Below are 26,491 nucleotides of genomic sequence, written 5' to 3'. Positions count from 1 at the left end.
GGGTGATGAAGGATACTATTACATGCAATGTCAAATCAAAAGGAACATTCACATTTTTCCCCACATGGCCAGTCCTGCCCTGCTGTAAAATTAAAAAGGATATATTCCATCTTCCCCATAATTCATGGGGCATTCATTTTTACTTACTTTTCCCCACTCCAATAACTTTGTGAAGATAATCAATCAACTAGCTGCAGTAAACCATTTTAAGTACAGGTTGATATACCTTCATAAAAATATTTTAATTAATTATCCTCCAATTTCTTCCCCATATTGAGTATCATTGAGTAATGATTATGATTTCATAGGCATCAATACATCTCAAAGACGTAATCATTATTCTAGATAATGAATGTGAGTAAGCTATTTAAATCACACACCAGAATACATCAAGGTTTATCATAAATTCTTCACATATTCACACATGAATCACTGAATGACTGTCACCTCCTCTAGCTCAGGATTGCCAAGGCTAATTTTAGTCTCCAAATATTGCACAATTAACAGTTTGTAATGCCCATAAGCACTTGAAGCTAAACCCATTTGGCTTTGTCTTGTTTCTGAAGACCTATATCACATTTTGGTTCATGTAAGTTCAGAACCAGTTGTGGATTAATTTTCTTTAAGATGTTCACATATGTAATTAAGTTTGTAGATCCATTTCATGTTCTATGAAAATTTTTGATGTTGCTGTAAATAAACATTTATAAATTTAGCTTTTCTGTCAACGATCTGAGGAAGTTTTAGATTTCCATAGGTATATACTTCCTTGATTGAAAAGGTGCCAAAAAACATTGTCACATTTACTCAAAAACCCAGTTTACGAGTAAAGCAAAGTGTGACACATCAAGTCAATAAGTAAATTAAATTTTAACTAAGGACAGATTACAGGAAATACTGAAGTGCTGAATTGTTTTAGTCAATATTGATTTTAATTTTTTTTAAAAAAAAGTCACAGTATTTAAAAGTTTAACTGTTCATTTCAGTTGTTAAGAACATGGAACAGTACAGCACATAACAGGCCCTTTGGCCCACAATGTTGTGCTGACATTGCTATTCCCTCCTACCTACAGGATACCCATATCCCTCTATTTTCCTCTCATACATGTGCTCATCCAAGCCCCTCTTAAAAGCCCCCAATGAATTTGCCTCCACCACCCTATCAGGCAACACATTCCAGGCATCCACCACTCTCTGTTAAAAAAAAAGTACCCCTCTCGTCTGTTCTGAACCTACCCCCTCTCACCTTAAATGCATGCCCTCTGGTATTGGATCTCTCAATAATGGGAAAAAGATATTGCTTGTCCACCCTATCTATGCCCCTCATAATTGTATACACTTCCAACAGATCACCCCTCCGCCTCTGCCACTCCAGAGGAGACCAAGTTCGCCCAGCTTCTCCTGCCTGGACATGCTTTCTAATCCAGGTTTTTAAATGATTCTAAATGTCAAAACAAAAAAATTGGCTTTCCAGATTTGAAGGCAGAAAATTGAAAAGAATGGGGAACAGCAAGCACCTTGTACCGGTGATTGGTCCCACTCAAAAAAAGTTCAAGTCAACAAATAACATCTTATTCTGGTATTTATGGCCACATATCTAAACATCAGAAGGAGCAAAGGTAACTAGAACCAGACAACGGTACCATGTTCAAACTTTTATCTCTGTACAATTTGAGTGATGGGGAGGCAAGAAAGAGAAAAGGGGTTTTCCTCGATACCTGCAATGGATGCAAATAGGGACATCCTCATGCTCTTGATATTCACGCATCAAACTGATCATGTCCAAAATTGAATCAAATGAAGAAGGAACGTCATGATCAGGCCAGTTTACATAATGAAACTGATAGATTCTACGAGATTCCTGTACAAGAAAGAGATTAAAGAGTTTAATTTCCTAAAATTCACCAGAAGTTATTAATACAACAGGCACACTTAAGTTCAACCAATGAAGGAAAAGCATTAACCAATTATATATTGTCAACTCCTACTAAGTTACTATTGTTCTGCTTCTAAGCACACTTCTGACAATCTGCACACCAAGGGTCCAACTTTAGCAGAAACAAAATCTCACTGGATACTGCATGCAAGCTGCTTTAGGGCACAATAAGAACAAGAGAGCATGTGATGTAGGGGAATGATGTGTTAAAAAGTTTCTCTTTAAGAACTGCCATTTAATGAGAAAAACTGGGGATTGACAGAATGAATCAAATTCAAATAAGGAACAGAAAATGAGGGATGATTGGATTGAGTATATGAGAAACAAAAGTGAAAAAAATTAAATGCAGCAGCTTCATTAATCATGGGTTTTTGAACACAGTGGAGCAAACTGTTTGGAGATTTGCAGGTTCAGAGGGCACCTCTTCCTTAACAATTACATCACTGGACATGCATTTTGGCAGAAAAATAAACACCAAACTATTATGGAGGGAGTAATGCATTTAAGAAATGCAAGGTATGACTAATCAATACCCAACAACGATCATCTACTGCTCAATGCCAAAAGGACAGAAACTTAGATTAAGAGGAAGAGGGGTGTAGGGATAACAAACAACAAAAATATACCCAGTAGGATATTTTTGTACACGTTATTTGCTTTCTCATTATGCGGAATAGGCAAGAATGGTTACTTTTTTTTGTAGAATTAAGTAAAATAAACAGTGAACTGTAATGATGTAGAAAGGGTGGTACAGCAAATTAAAACCCATGCCTTTATCACTAGGAATTAAGTTCAAAAGCAACCAGGTATCCAAGTTAGGAAAGATTTTCAATCAAAGACCTTCTGTGAAATGAGAAGCAGCGTTTTCAAGCAGTGAGCACAGATCTAAAAGCAAAAAGAGCAACATTAACGATTGCACTGGAAATGACCAAATTAGTATTCGATGAATATATCCAATGCCAAATGGCTTCTTTGCTGAAAGGTAAGTTATGCCTGGTTACTGGTATAAAGGTAAGTTATGCCTGCAATACTGTTCCAGTGTCCAGGACCAAAACTTCATCTGGAGCACATAATGTGGCAACAAATAGAAGCATGAGACAATGGTAGCATAGCGATTAAGGTACCAGTAATTGGGCATAGACAATAAATAGAGATCTTGCCAGTTGTGTCCACATACAGAGAATAAGAATTTGGATTAAAACTACAAATTTAAGTCGTATAGTAAACTTACTTCAGTACACCAAAAATTCACTTCTTTAATGTTTCTGGATACTTCAAACAACAATTCTCCAATTATTTGCCATCAAGTGCAAAGGTAGTTAAAAAAAAAATCAAATTTCAAATTAGATAACTTTTACTGTAAAAATAGATTTATTGCTTATACCGCACCAACACTCACATTCTGGAATTCCACTAGTAGAGTCCTTATGAAATAGTCATTTCTTGCCTGTTCCTCCTCCTGGAAGGGCATGAAAAGAGGAAAAAAGTCCTTAATTAGAGAGACTAAGTGATTTATAGGATCTGGCCCTGCTCTGCAATTGCAAAAACAAAATCACGAGGAAGTGGCATGAAACAAAAGGAAATAATAATGTCCCAAGGTAGATAGTGTTACCTTCTATTGATATAATACACATAAATATTGATCTCTATGACCAATAGAATGTTATGCATATCCTTCATTCTCAATTCCTTATGTTTACAACTAGAACGTTGTTGGTGTGAGATACTAGTTTTTGTATTAGAAAAAAATCAAGTACCATTTATTTGCCAAGTTTAAGAACATAAAACCCAAATCTCCTGAAAAACTTGGCAAAACATTTGCAAATCCAGATAGATGCATTCTCCAATATCTAAGATTTCTATATTCACTAACTATATAGGGATTTTTGTTTTATTTGGGCTCAGTTGAGCTTTCCCTTATAATTTTTTTTAAATCAACCGTTAAAATTCTGTTACAACCTAAAATACATTAATCAGGAAACACAAACTCGATGATATTAGCTGTTGTCTAATAGCCTACCATTTAAAAATCTGATCTTTAAGAGGAATTTTCAGCCCTTCAGTAGCTTAAATCTGCAAATGACAGACATTACAAACAACCTAATTTCTAATATTTGAATCCATGGGATAACTACTGGCCATTATACTGATATAGGCTGTCACTTTCAATAGCCAAGTCAGACTAAAATCCACTCCTCTCTCCTGTAACCTTCATCACAATGCTCTTTCACACCTTTTGACATTAAAAACAAGGGAATGGTGGATTTCATTGACACATTTGGTGGGAAACCTTCCCCATCTCATTTCCTTATCACCTAGCCATCCTTTGATAGCTGAGAAAGTGGCAAGGCGGCAGTGGCAAGCTGCCGCCATCATGAATCAAATTGTAGCAGCTTCTGATACGTATAGTTCAGTAGGCCACTTCAGGGGGTAGTTAAGAACTTGGTATGTCTGGAGTCATGTATGGGCCTGATTTCCTTCCAGGAGGGACTTTGCTGAGCCAGGTGGATTTTTAAGTGAAAAAACATAAGTTTTGTTTTCCAAATCCTTTTTAAATGAGACTGATCAAATAGAAGTTGCCATTGATTCAAAAGGCCGAATACCCTCTCATGCTTTAATAATTCTATAATGGTCCCTAAACACCAAAATCTGCCAGCTTCCAGCTGTCCTCCCCTCTCTCAAATTTCAAAAGCTGACATTGTTAAGCTTTCATTATTCTCTCTAACAAACTCTTGCTCTACACTAATTGCAGTATGATTGTACTTGAACAATAACCAGAATGCATCATTTTCCAAGACTTGAACAGCAACCTTTACTTGATCACAAAGGTTCAACTTGTGTATCTAAGGGCATTTAAAAATAAAGAAAAATGCAACAGCTCACTAAGTTTCACTCTTTTGGTGGAGTCCAAAACTAGTGTTATGAATTCAACTTGAGGCACTAATAAATCCAGTAAGGAATTCAGCAGAATCTTTTAGGCACAGAGTACTTAAAACATGGGATTTTCCACCACCTGAAGCAGTAGAAGTAAAGAATATCTCATCAGGTCCATGCCAGCTTCCAGGGGAACAATTCCTTTAATCTCATTCCTCACTTCTCTGGATCCCTGCAATTTATCCTGTCTCATGGTTGTCCTTCCCTTTTGATTCTTTTTGCAATTAACCTGCACTAAGGGATAATTGACAGTAGCCAATTAGTGTCCCAACAAGTCCTTGGGATGTGGGAGAAAACCAAAGCACCTGATACCCACATGGTCATTGAGAGATCATGCAAAATCCTCACAGACAAGGTCAGGATCAATCCCATGTCCTGGAGCTGTGAAGCAGCAGTACTAATTGCTGTGCCACCACTCTGCCCTAATATACATCAATTTGACAAAGTTAGATCATGAAAAGGATAAAAAGGAATGAATAATTAGAAAAAGTGAACTTGGAGCACAAACACCATTGCAAACCAGTTGAACTGAATGTTGTTTCTATGGTATGATTTTTATGTCTTATAATAATAAAGGTGGAGCACGATACATTGAATAAATTTTTGCTTAATGTAATTTTTCATCTCAGAAATTAGGCAACTCTGGTAAGGTCATAGTTAATGTCCGTCCCTGTTGAAAAAGTCACCACCTTCTTGAATTAAAGATAACACTGTAGCAATTCTCGTGTTTTAGTTTACAATTCTTTGACTTGCTCTGCTGATTCAGAGGGAATTAATAAGCAACTGTGTGATTTGAGATTGGAATCACTTGATGTAGTTAGCCAGCACTATTCTTGAAAGGAATCAGTGAACAAGCTGTGCATTTCACAGAATGACAGCTTTCATGAATGCTTTCTCCCCCAGTTCACAAATTATGATATTCATTCAATAAATTGGTATATTAGGACTTGAACTTCAATTCTGGTTGTAGTTAAGAAATGTATCCCCATACTACTGTTATACCATGCGCACACAAGATTTTGTCCAACCGCAAAGAAACACTGTTTGCACTTACGTCGCAGTAAAGCAGGAAAAAGTACATCTGCCCTACTTTGAGTCAGGGTTGTAGAACACATAAATGGGCCCTACGGCCCACCATGTCCATGCTGATCTTTTTGCCCATCTACACTTAATCTTTAGAAATATGCAGTACGGTGCAATTATTTTTTATTGGTTATGTACCCATCCACCACTCACTTTTAAACCGTGGTAAACAACCACACAAAACAAATTAAAACATTTTTTGATCCAAACCACTATGGTGCAGAGGTTCATTGAGATCAAATTATCTCTAGCCAATCAAAATAATACTTTAGCAGACCAATAAATGATAATAGACCCACTTCCTGTTACTCAAGATACACATTAATGGTTTTGAAATAAAGATAACAAATCCAATTAGTTTCATCTGAATGCATTAGAGTATTGTGTGTCGCTGAGTTGTCTCAACCTGACAATGAGGCATATCCACTGATTAAATCCTATCCCATCCCTACACCATAACTCCATGGTAAAACAACCAACACCCATCATGATTATAGGATGACAATCTTCTGCCTGCTACTTGTACATTGTGGATGTTAAACACAAATTAGGTTCTGTGAAGTGCTCACAACAGATCCTGCATAACCATAAAGTCTCAGCTTTTCCCTATTGCAGTCCTTTAATGAACTATTTAAGGAAAGATAAGTGGTAAAGTTAGTTGAGGAAAATGGAGTCTGCAATGGGGTTACAGGAGGTTTGAGTGAGTGGACAAAAAAAGGTTGCAGATGCAGCAAAATGTGAGGTAATCCACTATAGCAGGAAGAATAGAAAAACTAAATATCAGATCATTAAAACCTACGTTTCTCCATTATTTAAAATGATTAATCTTGATAAAAACAAAAAGGCAGAATCTTGTCTGAAAAGGATTTATCATCATCCAATTAGCAAGTGTAATACTATTATTTCCCCCTCCCCACCGCCCAAACACTGGCTTCAAGTACATGAAAATACTCACACAAGTAATCTGAAATTCTCCAAGATGAAGAACACCGTCCCCATATAGTGGCCAGTAGCGTTCACATTTTTTCTGTGGAAACACAGGAAAGCTAGAATTATGAATACACATTTTTAACTTACAAATTGACTTAGTCACAAATGAAAATTGGACACAGGAACTTACCCTGCCCATTTCAAACTCACGGCAAGCCATGATAATTATCTAGAAATAGAAAATAGTAAAATATCTGGTAATTTGTTCAACAGATAGACCAATAAAAAGTTACGACACATAAGGAGGCCATTCTGCCATTCCATTTGTTGAAAGAAAATCATACAAGTTAATCCTAGTTTCCAACTTTGTTTTATAGCCCTGCCAGTTCATTTTAATTGCAAGGCGGCTTTACGATGATGTATTCAAAACCCCAGTAAACACTGGTGGGGAAAAAAATGATTCTTTCAACTCACCTCTTCTATTTCTTTCATCCCCAAGTTACTGACCACTCTTAACAGATAAAGGTCCTTTCAACTCATCCTACTAACAGCCTTAACATCTTAATCCCGTGATGTCATATTATTCAGGGTGGGATCTAATTACATAGTTCCATCGTGACCTCCCTCTTTAAATTTTAATGCCTTGACCAATAAAGTAACTCACTTTGGCTTCATCTCATTTACCTTTCCTAATATCCTCAGGGATCTGTAGAACCATTTATTCAGCACTGCTTGTAAACTATTATATATTTATGAATTAACTTAAAAGTTTGCTGGTTAAGAATTTACCCCTCAAGATCTTCTAAAGAATGACATAGCTGAAATGAACAAGTGGATCCAGAGAAAAAGCAAACACCATTGCAGTGGTGTAAATGACTGCATTTTCAATTCTGTTCCAGTTATTTTAACCTAAATAACAAAACATCAAGTACTAATTAAAATTCCATTCAAAACCTGATAATAAACAATGACATTTACTAGTTGCAGGTACCAGCTGATACAGTACATTGTTCTTATCACCTGAAATTTAAGAGGGAGGCTGCATTTTTTTTATTCCAGAGTAATCCTCATTCAAATAAAAGTGTCTCAGATTAGTGTATTTATCACTTTCATCAACAGATAATTGCTTTATACAAAGTAAGCTTCATTTCCATCCAAGTACAAAAACAGTTACTAAGTTAAATTGCACAAAAGTCATTTCTTGCTTCATATCACACAATGCTAAGCACAAAATTAACTCATCCACCAAAAGCAGAAGTAACATGTAATAAAATTGAGGTGACTGCATACAAGATCATTTTTCAAATGTTTTTATTGTGCTCAGCATTAGAAAATGCTGGCAATATTCAGGAGATTAAATAGCATCTGTGGACAGGGAAACAGAGTTAACAATCCAAGTCAGTGACCTTTCATTGGAACTGGAAAAAGGGAAAAAAACAAGCATGTTTCAGCTCCAGAAAGGGTGAGGAGCGAAGAAAAGAAAGGAAATGTCTGTAGTTGGGTGGGGACGAAGGTTGTCCAGGTGACACAATTGCTTTCAGTGTAACCTAGGAGAGGGAGCACATCTGTGTGTCTCCATTTATATTTGTCCAGATGAACGAGAGAAGTAGAAAACAACTGGAACAATGGGATGTAGAACATAGCAGTTGCTAGGAATGTGAAATAAAAGAAAATGCTGTCAATATTCAATAGAACATTGCAAGAGAGCAAAACTGAATTCATATTACAGTAGATGACCTTGCATTGGAACTGATGAGTTTGACATAAACAAGAAATGGCCAGTTACCCAAAATTGTTGAATTCAATATCGAGTTCCATCTGCAACGTGCCTAGATGGATGTTGTTCCTCAAGCTTACCTTGGGCAACTTGGAACACTAAAGAAACCAAAAAGGCAGAAAAGCCAGAGTGGAAATCAAATAAAAAAACTGAAATCACAGGAGATGGGAAGCTCAGGTAACCTTGTGAACCAAATGGAGGTTTTCTAGAAAACAATCACCTAATCTGCATTTTATATATGGAATGCATATTTGTATATATGGAACAGGCTGCCAGAAGTGGTAGGAGGTGGGTACAATTATGCCATTTAAAAGACATTTGGACAGGTACAGGGATAGAAAAAGTTCAGAGGGATATGGGCCAAACAAAAGGATGTAAGACTAGCTCAGTGAGACAACTTGATTGGCATGGACAAGTTGGGCAAAAGTGCCCGTTTTCTGTGCTGTATAGCTCTACAACTATAATTGGGAGAAAGGAATAGGATTCTCACAGGAATCAAAGTGGGAGGAGGTACTACCGGGATAACTGTGGAAGTGGGCTTGTAGTAAGTGCATGCATCTTTTCAAGCAGTTTCAAAACACACCAATGAAATTACAAGTTATGCCAATGAAAAATGAGACTACTTACTACAACTTTATATTCCCAGATCATCCTCCAAAAGTCAAGGACAGAATTTGCTAGTGGACCCTGTGTTGCAATATAGGATTTTGGCCCATAAACTCCCTGGAAACATAATTAGAATGTAAATTAATCAAATTAAAACGTCTACAAAACACTTCAGTTTCCAAACCATTAATCATTCTAAATAAGCAGCTATAAACAATGAACAGGATCATTGTTATTCCATACAATTACAAAGTGCTCATCAAATCTAATCTGAATCAAAGCAATGGATTTTGTTAACTGAATCTTACTTTTCAAAATACATTGCAAATTATTTGAAACAATTCATGCAACATTAAACATTATGCCAAATTTTAATTTTGTACACTTAAAATTCTGTTTCTAATCATCTCATTCCCTCTCCTTCAGAAGTCACATTGAGGGACCCCCCCCCCCCCCCTCCACCAGGAAGAACAACATATTGCTTAATCTTCACTAAGTGTTTGTTGGCTTCCTTTGCCTTGCTCTACTCCTTTTAGTGGTCTTATTTTAAAATAGTCCCATACCTCCCAAGTCTGCTTCTTTTACGTTTAAATTAGATATGGAAGGCAGTGAAGGCAAGGGTAGACTCAAAACATCAATAACCAGAATTTTTTAATATGTTTAAGATAGCATGAAACTAGGAGGAGTAATCAAAGCGTATTAGTGGATCAAAAGAGGCAATGGAGTTTATCTGACTTGCCCAAAAAGACAAGCAGCTGTGTCTAGTCCAGGTATTATTCCATAAACTCAACAAAATATAAAAATCTATAACAAAGAAGGAAGTGCCAAATAAATAGAATCTATGAGAAGCCTCCCAGCTTTGCATTTCAGATATGTAGGCATAAATATAAAGCCCAGTATCATTTGCATAACAAGATATGGACTTTGAGGTAATCTGACTTTCACATTGATAAAGTCTCCCTATCTAATTTTTGTGTAGTCATTGAATCAGACATGAACCAGGTCCTTTAGCCCACTTCATCCACTTAGCATCAAGCATCCATTTTACACTAATCCCATTGAAAGAGGGGTTATTAAAGTCTCCAAAATGGGAAAAAAGGGCAGAGTTCCGAAAAGGTTAGAAATCTAACTTCAAGCAATACAGGGACAACTTTGAGAAGGGAGGCAGTGAATACAGGACTGAGGGTATTGTATTTAAATGCACACAGTACACATAATAAGGTAAATGAGACCGAAATTGATGGGTACAACGTCATGGGCATCATGGAGAAGTGGCTGAAAGAGGATCAGAGAGCTAAACATCCAAGGTTACACATCCTAATGAAAAGGCAAGCGGGGGCAGAGGGGAGGGGGTGGCCCCGTTGACAAAAAAATGAAAATCAATAGCAAGAAGTAATATAGGATCAGAAGATGTCGAATTTTTGTGGATAGAGTTGAGGAACCGTAAAGGTAAAAAGACCCTGACAGGAGTTGTGTACAGGCCTCCAAATAGCAGTCAGGATGTGGGGTACAAATTATACCAGGAAATAGAAAAAGGCACGTGAGAAAGGCAACATTACAGTGACCATGGGGGACTTCAATATGCGAGTAGATGGAGGGGGGGGGGGGGGGGGGGGAGGAGGGAAATCAGATTGGCAGTGGACAAGAAAAGGAATTTGTGGAATATCTACGAGATGGCTTTTTAGGGCAGCTTGTGGGAAACAGGCAATTCGGACTTGGTGTTGAGTAAAGAGGCAGACTTGTTCAGGGAGCTTAAGGTGAAGGAACCCTAAGGAGGTAGCGACAATAATACGATAGAATTCATCCTGCAGTTTGAGAGAGAGCGAGAAGCTAAAATCTGTTGTAGCAGTATTACAGTTGAGTAAAGGTAACTACAGAGGCATCAGGGAGGATCTGGCCAGAGTTGATTGGAAGGGGACCCGGGCAGGTAACACTGTGGAGCAGCAATGGCAGGAGTTTTTTGGGAGTAATTCAGGAGACATACCAGAATTTCATCCCATGGAAGAGGCAGCACACTAAGATGAGGCAACCATGGCTAACAAGGAAAGTCAAGGACAGCACAAAAGCAAAAGAGAAGGGATACAATATGGCAAAGATTAGTGGGAAGCCAGAGGATTGGGAAGCTTTTAAAAGCCAGAGGACAAGTAAAAAAAAAACTTTAAGGGAGAAGATGAAATACGAGGGTAAATTAGCCAAGATACCAAGAGTTTTTTTTTGAAACAAAGATATACAAAGGGTAAGAGGCAAGAGTGCACATTGGACCACTTGAAGATGATGCTGGAGAAGTAGTAATGGGAACAGGGAAATGGCTGAGGAGATAAATAAGTACTTTGTGTCAGTCTTCACAGTGGAAGACACCAAGTAATGTGCCAAAAATTCAAGAGAGCCAAGGGTCGGAGGTGAGTGTAATGGCCGTTTCTAAGGAGAATTTGCTGGAGAAGCTAGAAGGCCTAAAGGTGGATAAATTACCTGGCCCACATCCCAGAGTTCTGAAAGAGGTAGCTGAAGAGATTGTGGAGGCATTAGCAGATCTTTCAAGATTCACTGGAGTCAGGGAGAGTCCCAGAGGACTGGAAAACCACAAATGTAACACCATTGTTTAAGGGAGGGAGGCAAAAGCCAGGAAATTATAGGCCACTTAGCCTGACCTCAGTGGTTGGTAAGATTTTAGAGTTCATTATTAAGGATGAAAGTTTAGAGAGTTCTTGAAGTATATCATAAAACAGGACAAAGTCAGCACAGTTTTGTGAAGGGGAGCTCTTGCCTGATACATCTGTTAAAATTCTTTGAGAAAGTAACAAGCAGGTTAGCAAAGGAGAGTTGGTGGATGTTACTTACTTGGATTTTCAGAAGTTTTTTGACAAGATGTCGCACGAGGCTACTAAACAAGATAAGAGCCCACAGTGTTAGAGGCAAGGTACTAGCATGGATGGAAGATTGGCTGACTGGCAGAAGGCCAAGAGTGGTGATAAAAGGGTCCTTTTCTGGATGGCTGCCTGTGACTAGTGGAGGTCTGCAGGGCTCAGTGTTGGGAATGCAACTTTTCACTGTACACATTAATGATCTGGATGGAAGAACTGATGGCATTGTGGCCAAGTTTGCAGACGATACCAAGATCGGTGGAAGAAGATAGCGTCACAGAGGCAGCGAGATTGCAGAAAGACTTGTTAATGTTGTGAGAATAGGCAAAGAAGTGACAGATGGAATACAGCGTAGGGAAGTGTGGGGTTATGCACGTTGGTAGGAAGAATAAAAGGTGTAGACTATTTTCTAAGTGGGGAGGGAATTCAGAAATGAGAGGTGCAAAGGGACTTGGGAGTTCTAGTTCAGGATTCCCTCACGGTTAACTTGCAGGCTGAGTCGGTAGTAATAAAGGCAAATGTAATGTTAGTAATCACTTCAAGAGGACTAGAATATAAAAGCAAAGATGTACTGCTGAGGCTTTAGAAGGCTTTGGTCAGACTGCATTTGGAATACTGAGCAATCTTGGGCCCTGTATCGAAGGATGGATATGCTGGCCATTGAGAGAGTCCAGGAGGTTCACAAGAATGATCCCAGGAATGAAAAGGTTTAACATAAGAGCATTTGATGTCTCTGGACTTGTACTTGGAGTTCAGAAGGATGGGGTGGGGGAAGAAGGAAATCGCTCATCCTTCTGAACTGTGGCCAACATTGTGGCCAAGTTTGTAGACAACACCAAGATAGGTGGAGGAACAGGGAGTGTTGCAGAGGCAGGGAGCCTGGAGAAACACTTGTTCAGGTTGTGAGAGTGGGTGTGGATAGAGTGGATGCAAAGGTGTAGACCATTAGTAGGAGAGTCTAGTATCTAAGGGCACAGCCTCAAAAGGGACATCCCTTTAAAACTGAGATGAGGAGGAACTTTTTCAGCCAAGGGTGGTGAATCTGTGGAATTCATTGCCAGAGGGTTGTGGAGGCCAAGTCATTGGGCATATTTAAGGCAGAGATTGATAGACAAGAGGGATAAGGGTTACAGGGAAAATGCAGGAGAATGGGGCGAAAAAATGCCATGATTGAATGGCAGAGCAGACTCAATGGGCCAAATGGCCTAATTCTGCTCCTGTATTTTATTCTCCCCACATATTTTACCACTGCATAGAAGTCCTTCCAAAAAACTGACCACGTGGCTGGCATTGGGATTAAAAAAAAATAACAGGGAATGCTTCTGATTTGAACAGGAAGATAAATTGAGGGGAAGAATACACTATTTCTGAAGAGCTCAATGCAAGCCAAAGACCACCAACACTTATTTGGGACGAAGTGATTATGATGTTGCTCATGCAAGAGGGAGAAACAGTTGTATTAAGGGGAAAATCAATATGATATTTTGGCCCTTAAGGATAACTGAATAACTATTAATATAGCCCTGAATAAAATCAGTAATAAAATATTAAAATTCCTCTTCAGTGCTACCATTTCTAGCCTAGGAAACCACAGAAGTCAAATGAAAGTCACAACTTCATTGTTAATTTGTATCATGATGAAACCAATTTTTGTCAGAATGACTACTGCCTTTTAATAGCAACCACAGGAAATGAATAAACATGCTTTGAACACAAAGCACAAATAACTGCATGATAAAAATTCTTTCAAATTTTCCTATTTTGTACTTCAATCAAACCTTAACAATTTTAACCACTGAAGAAAGTACAGTGAAACAAATATTACCTTAATAAAATTTGCATTAATGTAATCCGAATCCTGGTCTGTCAGTTTCAATGCAAGTTTCACCCTGCTATGGTCAACTGTGGTGTGGAGAGGGAACAGGAAAGACATTTTACAAATGTAAAAGCAGGTAGTACTCTGCATACCACTCAATTTAATACAAGCAAGTAGTTCATCCAATTGAACTATTTTCAGTGAACAGAAACACATGTTAAAGTAACTTGGGAAGATTCAAACACTTCAACTAAAGACTGCAAGTTATTTTGTAAGTACTGTAAAATATTCCTCCAATGCAATAAATCCCTGATGTCAATACAAAGTAAATCTGCAGTTATTTTCCATATACATATTGGCTTCTTTCAAACTGCTTAACTTGCAAGTTCCACGGAAGCACACCAAGTTACACCAAGATTTTAAGTCAAAAATCAATAGTGTGTCATGGAACCAATTAGCAGTAACTCAATTCAAAAGTTGTCATTCACTCTCCTCCCATCGCCAACCCCCAAGTGTGCGCACACACACGCACGCACAAACAAATGTTTTAAGGAATGTTCAGAAGCTGTAGAGACTTTGGATAGAGTTGGCTTGAGCAAAAAGTTAATTTCTTGTTTAATAGAATCAGGCTGCAGAGCACAAATGAGACAAGGTTCATGACAAGACACTGGAAAAAGTGAACTAACTCTCCAATCTCAATAGCCATCTCTCAAAGGCAGACATCAATGAAATTCATTACCACATCAAGCATGTGCTGACACACTGACTGCTTAGAGATGACACAGACACAGCCTCTTGCCCCCTTTCTCATTCTTCCCCCTCCTCCCCATCCCTTCTTTCTCATCTTCCCCCTAACTCTCACCAACCCCAGCCTTCATCCCCTCCTCATCTATCCAACCCCTGCACCCTCACAAGCTGTTTGCTCACATCTAGAATGAGACCATCCCATATGCATATTTCCCCATCACCAAGTCAACTTCCCAAGCATTGATCTTCTTACCCTTCAATCTTCCAGTACCAGTTGCAACTCCCCGAGCACCAATTCTGCACCCGCACACAAGCTCAAGGCATGGGACCAGAAACTTAGAGCCGGAGTTATACACCATGGAAACAGGCCCTTTGGCCCAACTTGTCCATGCCAACCAAGATGCCTATTGATTTAGGCCCATTTGCCTGCATTTGACCCATATCTTTAAAACATTCCTATCTATATACCCATCTAAATGTCTTTTAAACATTTGTAATTGTACCCGCTTCTATCACTTCCTCTGGCAGTTCGCACCACATAACCACCACCCTCTGTGTGAAAATGTCACCCTTCAGGTCCCCTTTAAATCTTTCCCTCTCACTTCAAACTTATATCCTCTAGTTTTAGACTCCTCTGCCAAAGATAAAGACCTTACATATGCCTCTCAAGATTTTATACATCTCTAAGGTCACCCTCAACATCTTACACTCCAGGGAAAAAAAACCCAACCTTTATAGTCTCTCCGTATAACTCAAGCCTTCCAGTCCCAGTAACATCCTTGTGAATATTTTCTGCACCCTTTCAGCTGAAGAATATCCTTCCTATAGCTAGGCAACTAGAACTGCACACAAGTGCAGTCTCACCAACATCTTGTATAGCTGTAACATGATGCCCAACTCTTATACTCAGTGCCCTGACTGATGAAGGCATTACGCCAAAGGCATTTTTCACTACCTATGTCACAACTATGTACTTGTACCCCTTCACTCTCCAGGGCCCTGCCATTTACTTTGCAAGTCCTGCCCTGGTTTAACTTATCAAAATGCAACACTACACCATTCCAGCTACCATTCTTTGACCCACTGGACTAGTTGATCTAGATCCTGTAGTAATGTTAGATAATCTTTTTCACCATACCATCAATTTTGGTGTTATCCACAAACTTACTAACCATGCCAACTACACTCATCCAAATCATTAATATAATGACAAACAACTTGCTGCGGCACACTGCTGATCACAGGCCTTTGATCAGTGAATCTACTGGCCACTTCCAACCCCTAACTCCTTCCACTAAGCCAATTTTATATCCAGTTGGCTAAATCGCCCTAGATCCCATGTGATCTAACCTTCTGGACCAGCCTACGATGCACGACCTTGTCAAAGGCCTTGTTAAAATCTACATAGACAACATCTACTACCCTACCCACGTCAGTCCTCTTGGTCACCAAAAAATTCAAATCAAACTTATGAAACAATTTCACAAGCACAAAGCCATACTGTCCATCCCCAATCAGTCCCTGCCTTTCCAAATGCAGACAGATCCAGTTTCCCAGAATCCCTTCTAGCAGCTTTCCCACCACTGTTATGCTCATCAACATGTAGTTCCCTGGCATGACCTTGCAGCCTTTCTTAAATAATATTAGCCCCCCTCCAGTCTTCTGGTACCCCACCAATGGCTAACAATGATACAAGTATCTCTGCCAAGGCCTCAGCAATTTCTTCTCTGGCTTCCTACTTTAATTATATTTCAGATTCTTCCAGATTCGAAGTTCAACATTTCAGAGAATGATTTCCCCACTGATGTTTACACCTTCCCAAGATCCAATTCGTTTTAATTGTCCCATTACTAACCTTTTGTCTTGCACTAGAATCCCTTTCATCATTATCACTATAAATTTTCTATTCTCTTTCCCACCATTTTCTTTCTTCAAACATTTTATATCTCTAAACAATTTCCAAATCTGGAGAGAGGTCATAAACCAAGAATCTTTCCTTTCCTCTTCAGAGAATGGCCATCTTGCCGAGTACTTCCAGCACTCTTAGAATTTTGCCTTCAAACTAGAAAATAGTTTACCTGAAGGTACATCAGCTTCACAAGGAGAAAACTGATGGAGTGGTCAGTCAAATAAGGCCAAATGTGTGAGTTTAAGATATTGAATGTAATATAACGTAACACATCACAAGCTGACAGAATGAAAAGATACGAGCACAACCAAGATGAAAGATTTCCCTCTGACCTGCAGGAATTTTACTTAACTGAGAAGACAGTTTCCGAAATAGCAAATGAGCAAGAGATAAGTAACTTTGACAAGTATCTTGAGGAAAAAAAACTAAATTTTCATCCCTTTACTTTTCTTCTCCCCTTTCCTCTCCTCCATCCCTACCCACCCAAAGCTGTTAACTCACACAAGGGAAAAGTTGAACTGGTGCCAAGAGTATTGATATCCCACTGAAGTAACCATTCTGGTTAAAATGTCAGCCATGGCAACAAACTATTCATTTACAAAATATATCAAAGCACTATCAACACCAGCCTCAAAAGATGTCTACATTTTCAAAGCATTAGTCAGTATTAGTCACTATTGAATTTCAAATGCAAAACTGAAAACTTACATGGCAAGATATCTTTATATCTGTTCTTTTTAACATTCTCTTCCTTTTCTCCAGTGTTTGTTGGATAGATCTTTTCAGTTCTATACTTAGTTGACAGTCTTCTGAGTCGCTGTTTAATATACAAAATACATTCTTTTAATGGTTTGGTATCCCAACAAATTCTGAGAGAAACATGCTCATTAATAATACATCATAATAAATGTAGATAGAAGTTCTGAGAATATAGAATGATTGCTCAATTTATACATCATAAAATAAATTTTGGTTTAAAATTAGTGGAATTTTGGCATTTAAGTTCTAACAAGCCTCTCCAATTACTTCTGGGTAATTTTTTATCATAATGCATCTAAACCCTCAAGTTTTTCTTTTGTAACCCAATTTCCTGCTACCTTTTAATCTTATTAGTTGGAAGTTATTACCAGAATTGTGCAGGAGATTTCAGATTATTACTGAAGAGATTGGTAAACCATGATACAAAATAAGGCTTTTACAAGATGCTGTCACATTGACAAGACACAGTTTATTGACTATTCTCATTTGCCTTTTAACAGATTGGCTTTCTAGCCCACTTCAGAAAACATCTAAAAGCTAAATCATAGTGCTATGGAGCATCAGTATAACCAAAAGGTTAACTTGACCAGAGAATACAAGCAAACCATAAGGATTTTCATGACACAATGCTAGGTTCTTGATCATCATGACTAATAAATACATCTCAAATAAAAAATGCAAGATTAATTTCTCAACATGCCTTCACGGGATTTGAATGTGCTTCTCCATATCAGTAGTCCAGACCTCTGAATTACTTCTGACCTGACCAGTATACATTTCCAGAATAGCATATGATTGAGAATGGAGAGAAAATGAAAGAAAATGGACATGTTAGAATAGATTCAATAGATTCACTGTTGCAGTGGACACCAAATCCAGTTGGCCATGCATTAACAAATCATAGAAGCCCAAGGGGCTGTACCCATTCTTCCAAAGAATCACTGCATTGATTCCTTGGTTTACTTTTGCTCATATAACTTCTTCAGCTACTCTGTATGATGATGTGATACAACATTTGGGAAAAGCTACAATTCTTGTATTTTTTCCCTTCCCCACATTACTAACTTTTATAATAGTACAATTGTTCAAAGCACCAAGTTACCATTAGCATCAGCTTCAAATATAGCAGCATCAGTTGTACACATTTTAAAATGGTACAACAAGATTTGCATCTTCAACAGTAGATTAAGCCCCCACTGCCCAGGTTATCAACACTGGCCCAAGTTTTTAAACCATCATCAGGTCAATTTCAAAACTAATATCATTCAATCCAAGGCTTTGCAGCACTTGGTAGAAAGTATTCATGGCTGAAATTAGAGTTGTACACCACAGAAATGGGCTCTTTTGGCTCACTCTGTCCATGCCAGCCATGATGACTGTCTATGCTAATCACATTTGCCTGCATAAGGCCCATATCCCTCTGGACCTTCTCTATCCAGTACCTCTCAAAATGCCTTATAAACATTGTAATTGTATCTGCCTCTAGTACCACCCCTAGCAACTCATTCCAGACACACATTCCAACCCAGCTTATCCAATGTCTTCTTATAACTATAGCCCTCCATTCGAGGTGACATCTGCTAAATCTCTTCTGCATTCTATTGCTACTGCATCCTTCCTATAGTGTGGCAACCAGAATTGTACACAATCCACCAGGTGCAGTCTAACCAATGCTTTGTACATCTGCAACATGACATCCCAAGTCTTATTCTCAATGCCTCAACCTACAAAGGCAAGCATACCAAACGCTTTCCCAACTACCCCAAGTCACCACTTTCAGGGAGTTATAACCTTGTACCCCAAGGTCTCTCTATATATCAACACTCGTAGGGTCCCTGCCACTTACTCTGCAAGTCCTACCAGAATTTGACTTCCAATGAAGTGAATTACCTTGCATTTATCTAGATTAAATTCAATCTGCCATGACTCTGCCTAAATTTCCAACTAGTCTATGCCCCACTATTTCTTTAGGCAACCTACTTTGCTATATATGACTCCACCAATTTACATATTGTCTGAGAGTCCTGATGAAGGGTCTTGACCTAAAACTGCGACTATTTCCCTCCATAGATGCTGCCTGACTTGCTGAGTATTTTTTAAAATCTATACAGCACGGTAACAGGCCCTTCTGGCCCAATGAGCCCACACCACCCAATTACACACGTTAACCTACTAACCCTTATGTCTTTGGAATGTGGAAGGAAACCAGAGCACCTGGAGGAAACCCACAGTCACAGGGAGAGCTCCAGCATGTGTGTGTTGCTCCAGATTCCAGCATCTACAGAATCTTGTGTTTTACTGATCAGACCATCTACATTCTCATCCAAGTCAACAAAACAACAAAAGGTCCTACCAATCCCTGTGGTACAATTGTTACAGACTTCTTGTCAGAAAGATTACCCATCCACCACCAATTTTCTTAGTTACTTCTTCAAACCCAGATTTATGAGACATTATCTCCCCTGCCTTTCCAAATGAACATAAATCCTGTCCCCCAGAAACTTCTCCAACAACTTCCCGAACACTGATGCAAGGCTGATCAGCCTATAGGTTTTGAAGCTTGTCCTTACAGCCCTTTTTTGAACAAGGGGATAACATAGGGTGAAGTTTCCACATCAACAGCTAATGTTATACTTAGTGTGGGTGTGAAACCTGACAAACAGAATTATAAAGGACTTGTTAGCTCTTAGAATGTGTCAGGTTTCAGTAAAACCTCAGAGTAGATAGATACAGCTTCTGAGTGCTTTGGCTGGAAAATGTGCAAATATGCAAACCTACGATAGAATTACATCCTTAACATGATTCTAAGGGACATGCAAATGCAAAAGAACAACTATCAGGTGTATGAGTGATATGTACTGCTCAATTACACAATGTAAAAGTTGCAACTGCAGCATCTCGTCTTATGTATACAGACATGGAAAGTGGGCATTCAGCCAAAGGAATGACAAATAACAAGTCAACAGGCTCTCTAGAACCACACAGCAAGCGATCTAGTGCACCATGTTGAAATCCGGTTTAGTTGACTCACATATTAGGAAATACATTTATGGTTTCATATTGTAAAGACAATGCATGAACAAATCTAGAAAATGAAGGAAGCAGCTGGAGTGAGAAAACATGCACAAATATAGCATAGACAGCACAAGGGTCAAATTTCCTCACGGACCAAGCAAACTTAGTGCTTCCTCATGCCTAATGAATACTTAATGAAGATTAATTTTATTTTGTAAGAAATTAAAGGATCACCAAAATGCAAGCAATCCATCCACAAGAATATCTTACAAAACTGAATTTATAAAATTCTGGTTTCTCAGTAATGACATAAAATGAAACAGACCTCCACAACAAAACTAAACCATTATCAATAAAAGACCAATTTTAAAATCTTACTGATCTACAAAACAGTAATAGGACCTGCAATGTAAACTGAACCTTAATTGCAAAATAAACCTAAAATAAAGCAGACAGAATCTCAAAAATCATTCTGTATAACATTACACAGAATCAACACCACAAAAAGATGGTTAAACTAGTGGGTTGGCAGGATTAAATTCAACATTTTGCCTTGCTTGGATCATCAATGAATATTAAAGAAAATTGGGGCAAATACCCCTTTCCCAATGAACCTCACAGAATGAAATTTCTGGTACTGAAACTTTTCAACTGATTTAATGCCCATAGTATTTTTTTTAAAAACTGGTTCCAATTGACTTTTGATACACAAGGCTCACAGCCAGCAGTCAATTCAAGTCACACAAATGTGCCCTGCTTTGTTGTAATTAACTGTGAGCGAAGTAATTATTAAAACACTAAGAAACACACAGGATTAGACTTCACTGGCTGCTATTCACTACAGGTATTGATAATTAACACTATTCAGACCAGGGCTACTCGTCTTCAAGTGGGAATAATGGTCAACTCTATGTTGCAATTATCTTAATTTTTTTTTAAATGTACTTAAAATAGTAAATAAATATTGATAGAGGGTTGGAGCAGAGTTGATGGAAGTCTACAAAGACCAGAAAGGTGATGATTAGACCAACTTACACAAGTTGTTAGAGCAACTGTATCATATGGAAATATGTACCATAAATTAAATCTAATTCATTATACTTTGATTTAAACAGAAAAATTTTGTTTTAAAATTCTATTGGATCAACCATGTGGAAAGTGTTTTAAGTAAACACTAATTCATTAGATATCCAATATTTTTCTCATTTCTGCAAAGACTGTTTGGGTTTAATTCAACACCCTCAAACTGTTTATTAAATTCAAAGATTATTTTGTCCTAACCCTTTTGAATGTAGTTCCTACACAATTAGTTGTAGTATTTAATACATGAGCCTTGCCTATGCCCACGTTGTCATTTTACACACACATTTTAAAAACTGTTACAAATTAGAAGATAGATAACTATTCAATGATGCACAAGTCTTATGGGGTACCTTCTGTTCATCAAGCAAGCTTCTTTCTATAATTCAATGAATGAGATTCTGTTCAGTAATGGTTTACACAGTGGTTCACTGCCATAAATTTAGGGCTGATGGCACAATCAGAAATAGATTGGAACTTGCTCACTCGGGCAGCCAATAAACAATGTTGACAAAATTGCCACTTTAAGCGCAATTGAACTTCACTAAATCCAACTATTCCACAGAGGGTACAAGACAACAGGTGCCATATGAATTCCAACATCATATAGGAAAACACATCAGTGCAATAGCAGAAAATAATTTGCTTGTATCAGTACTGAAACTTTTAATAATGGGTGCATCAAGAAAAACTCAATTATTTTACAATAAGGGCCATTTTCTAATAATAAAACCACCAAGAGAAGTTTCAAAAGTTCATTCATAATAATTAATAAGATTCAACTAATGGACACACGAGAGACCACAGATGCTGGAAATCTGGAGCAACAGACAAAATGTTGGAGGAATTCAGCAGGTAAGGCAGCATCTATGGAGGGTAATGAACAGTTGACATTTTGGGCTAAGGCCCTTCATTCAACTAATCTTAGCTTATCCCAGAATCTCCCCACCACAGCGTTTCAACCCCATCACCTTTAATTTTTTTTTTGAAGTTGATCACTACGATGAATTTCCTTATAAACATGAACCATCATCACCAGTTTGAACTTGGACCGAAATGACTTCTTTCACCTAGTTATCTGTACTCACATTTTGTATGATGTAGAAATAGTTATTTCTCTCTCTCATACTTTATTTCATTATATTTTTTAATGATCCAATGTAATAATTATTGCCCAAGAACCATCCTGGCTCTGATAACGCAAATTTTAGGCTGAATAGTATCTCACTGCTTCTAAAGTAAATCAATGCAGGAGATTTACTTTTTTGTCAGTCTCTTATCTTTCACCCCCTTAAAAACATGTCTTTCTAGGTCAATGATTCAAATTTAATTCTAGCTTTAATCTGACTGGATGAAGAGTCCAAGCCAAGAAATATAAAGTTCTGACACACGCAGAGTCCCACTATCTTGGCCTGTTCATTCCCACCACAGACTCTTTAGAAGAAACAAAGGCAAGATTAATGCAAATTTCCACTCAAGACCTATGAAACATTGCGGCAAATTATCAGCGAGATGAACTGCAAGTGTCGTTCTTCTACCACTAACCACAAAACCATCAAGCTTACTTTGATTAAGAACAGCATTTAATCTAATTGTCATGATACTAAATTTACTAAATTATTTAAAGTTCCCTTGAAAAATAACACCTTTCCAATAATTTTTATACTTGTAGAACTCAAGAGATTTCTCTCTCGCCACCACAGGTGGTACCTAGCCTTAGTATTCTTGCCATTTTCCATGTTTTATTGCAATAAGTACAACAATAAATCCGGTATTTAAAGCAGCAGTTTACTCTGCCGTGAATAGCCTATTGTTTCGATGTGGCCAAAAGCTGCACATCCTCCCTTAAACCACAGCTTACACTTAGACTATATTTTTATTGGTTGATTTCAGAACTCAAATTCCCCATTCACCTTGTTTACTTACAGACCATATACTCTAGTTTTAAATGTATACTCGAAAAAAAATTCACATATTTCCACCCCCCCTTAGCAAAAACAGTCACAACAGTCTATTGAGAACAATTGCTGTGGGTGTGGGGGTTAACTGGGTTTGGAGGTAGGGGAAAGGGGTTTCTGTGTACTTGTGCTCAAATCAAAGATGATTACTGTCTTCCAGCGTCTGTACACAAGTTGCAATTAGCAACTCTCCAGTTTCAGAAAGAGATGGAGCATCTGGGCAATAATATGATAAATGGAGCAATTAATAATGCATCATCACCCAGAAAGTGAACTGGGGTTCAAATGCAGTTATTAAAGTTTCTTTCTTCTCTAGCCTTGCTGGACTATTCTCCTTTCCCTAAGGGACCAAAACCACAAAGTGGTTGGGCCAATTTTGAGCCAGGAAAAATGGTGAGACCAATGTTATTCATCATTCTAGATGACAGAACAATTGCAGCACAATTCAGGCCCTTCAGCCCACAAAGCTGTGCCAAACATGTCCCTACCCTAGGGATTACTAGGCTTACCCATAGCCCTCTATTTTACTCGGCTCCATATACCGATCTAACAGTCTCTTGAAAGACCCTATCATATCAGCCTTTACCACAATTTCTGGCAGCCCATTCCACGCACTCATCACTCTGAATAAAAAAAACTTACCCCTGACATCTCCTCTATGTCTACTCCCCAGCACCTTAAACCTATGTCCTCTTGTGGCCATCAATTCAGCCCTAGGGAAAAGTCTCTGACTATCTACCCTATCAATACCTCTCATCATTTTATACACCTCTATCAGGTCCCCCTCATCCTCCGTCTCTCCAAGGAGAAAAGGCAGAGTTCCCTCAACCTGCTTTCATAAGGCGTGCTCCGCATCCCAGGCAGCATCCTTGTAAATCTCCTCTCCACCCTCTCTATGGATTCCACATCTTTCCTGTAGTGAGGCGACCAGAACTGAGCACAGTACTCCAAGTGGGGTCTGACCAAGGACCTATATAGCTGCAACAATACCTCACGGCTCCTAAACTCAATTCCCCGATTGAAGGACAATACACCATATGCCTTCTTAACCACAGAGTCAACCTGCACTGCCGCTTTGAGCGTCCTATGGACTCGGATCCCAAGATCCCTCTGATCCTCCACACTGCCAAGAGTCCTACCATTAATACTATATTCTGCCAACATTTGACCTACCAAAATGAACCACTTCACACTTATCTGGGTTGAACTCCATCTGGGTTGAACTCCATCTGCCACTTCTCAGCCCAACTCTGCATTCTATCTACGTCCCTCTATAACCTCTGACAGCCCTCCAAACTATCCACAACACCAACCTTCGTGTCATCCACAAACTTACTAACCCACCCCTCCACTTCCTCATCCAGGTCATTTATAAAAATCACAAATAGTAAGGGTCCTAGTACAGATCCTCGAGGTACACCACTGGTCACCAACCTCCACTCAGAATACGACCCCTCAACAACCACTCTTTGCCTTCTGTGGGCCAGCTAGTTCTGGATCCACACTGCAATGTCCCCTTGGATCCCATGTCTCCTCACCTTCTCCATAAGCCTCGCATGGGGTACCTTGTCAAATGCCTTGCTGAAATCCATTAACACTACATCTACTGCTCTCCCTTCATCGATGTGCTTAGTCACATCCTCAAAAAATTCAATCAGGCTCGTAAGGCAGGACCCACCCTTAACAAAGCCATGCTGACTATTCCTAATCATATTATACCTCTCCAAATGTTCATAAATCCTGCCTCTCAGGATCTTCTCCATCAGCTTACCAACCACTGAGGTAAGACTCACTGGTCTATAATTTCCTGGGCTATCCCTACTCCCCTTCTTGAATAAGGGAACAACATCCTCAAGCCTCCAATTTTCCAGAACCTCTCCCGTCTCCATGCACGACATAAAGATCATCGTCAGAGGTTACACAATGTCCTCCCTCACCTCCCACAGCAACCTGGGGTACATCTCATCCGGTCCCAGCGACTTATCTAACTTGATGCTTTCCAAAAGTTTCAGCACCACCTCTTTGCTAATATCTACATGCTCAAGCTTTTCAGGCCGCTGCAAGTCCCCACTACAATCCCCCAGATCTTTTTCTGTGGTGATACTGACGTAAAGTATTCATTAAGTACCTCCGCTATTTCTTCCGGATCCATACACACTTTCCCACTGCTGTACTTGATAGGCCCTATTCTTTCACATTTCATCCTCTTACTCTTCACATACTTGTAGAACGCCTTGGGGTTTTCCTTGATCCTGCCTGCCAAGGCCTTCTCATGTCCCCTTCTGGCTCTCCTAATCTCCTTCCCTTTAGCCTTGTACTCCTCCAGATCTCTAACATTACCTAGCTCTCTGTACCTTTTGTATGCTTCTCTTTTCCTTTTGACTAGATTTATTATAGCTTTCGTACACCACGGTTCCTGTATCCTATCATGACTCCCGTCTCATCGGAACATGTCTGTTCAGAGCTCCACACAAATATGTATTTGCCACATATCTTCTGTACTTTTCCCAGAGAACATCTGTTCCCAATTTAATCTTCCAATTTCCTGCCTGAGAGCCTCATAATTCTCTTTACTCCAAGTAAACACCTTTCCAGCCTGTCTGTTCCTATCCCTCTCCAGGGCTAATGTCAAGGAGATAGAATTATGATCACTATCACCAAAATGTTCACCCACTGAGAGATCTGACACCTGACCAGGTTCATTTCCCAATATCAAATCAAGCACAACCTCTCCTCTTGTAGGTCTATCTACATACTGTGTCAAGAACCCTTCCTGAACACACCTAACAAACTCCACCCCATCTAAACCCCTCACTGTCTGGAGATGCCAATCGATGTTTGGGAAATTAAAATCCCCCATCACCACAACTCTGTTATTCTCACACCTTTCCAGGATCTGCTTCCCTATCTGCTCCTCAATAACCCTGTCACTATTGGGCGGCCTATAAAAAACACCCAGCACTGTTATCGACCCCTTCCTGTTCCTAACCTCCACCCACAGAGACTCCATAGACAATCCCTCCACGACGTCCACCTTTTCCACAGCCGTGACACTTCTCTGATCAACAGTGCCACTCCCC

The 26,491-nt window shown here is 38.9% G+C and overlaps 1 protein-coding gene across 3 annotated transcripts in view; it reads right to left on the bottom strand.

The window, feature by feature from the left end:
- LOC127580461 (tyrosine-protein phosphatase non-receptor type 12-like) overlaps positions 1 to 26,491 on the bottom strand; it is a 105,534-nt gene that overhangs the window by 44,126 nt on the left and 34,917 nt on the right. For all 3 annotated transcript variants that reach the window (XM_052033961.1, XM_052033959.1, XM_052033960.1), the window contains exons 2-8: positions 17,308 to 17,416; positions 13,953 to 14,029; positions 9,288 to 9,383; positions 7,074 to 7,112; positions 6,909 to 6,980; positions 3,336 to 3,395; positions 1,719 to 1,861 (exon numbers count right to left, since the gene is read on the bottom strand). In XM_052033961.1, the coding sequence (XP_051889921.1) occupies positions 1,719 to 1,861; positions 3,336 to 3,395; positions 6,909 to 6,980; positions 7,074 to 7,112; positions 9,288 to 9,383; positions 13,953 to 14,029; positions 17,308 to 17,416 (596 nt within the window). The remainder of the gene's footprint in view (positions 1 to 1,718; positions 1,862 to 3,335; positions 3,396 to 6,908; positions 6,981 to 7,073; positions 7,113 to 9,287; positions 9,384 to 13,952; positions 14,030 to 17,307; positions 17,417 to 26,491) is intronic.

This window comes from Pristis pectinata, chromosome 19, assembly GCF_009764475.1.
Source record: "Pristis pectinata isolate sPriPec2 chromosome 19, sPriPec2.1.pri, whole genome shotgun sequence".
Lineage (NCBI taxonomy): Eukaryota > Metazoa > Chordata > Chondrichthyes > Rhinopristiformes > Pristidae > Pristis > Pristis pectinata.
This window is presented reverse-complemented; position numbering and strand designations above follow the sequence as displayed.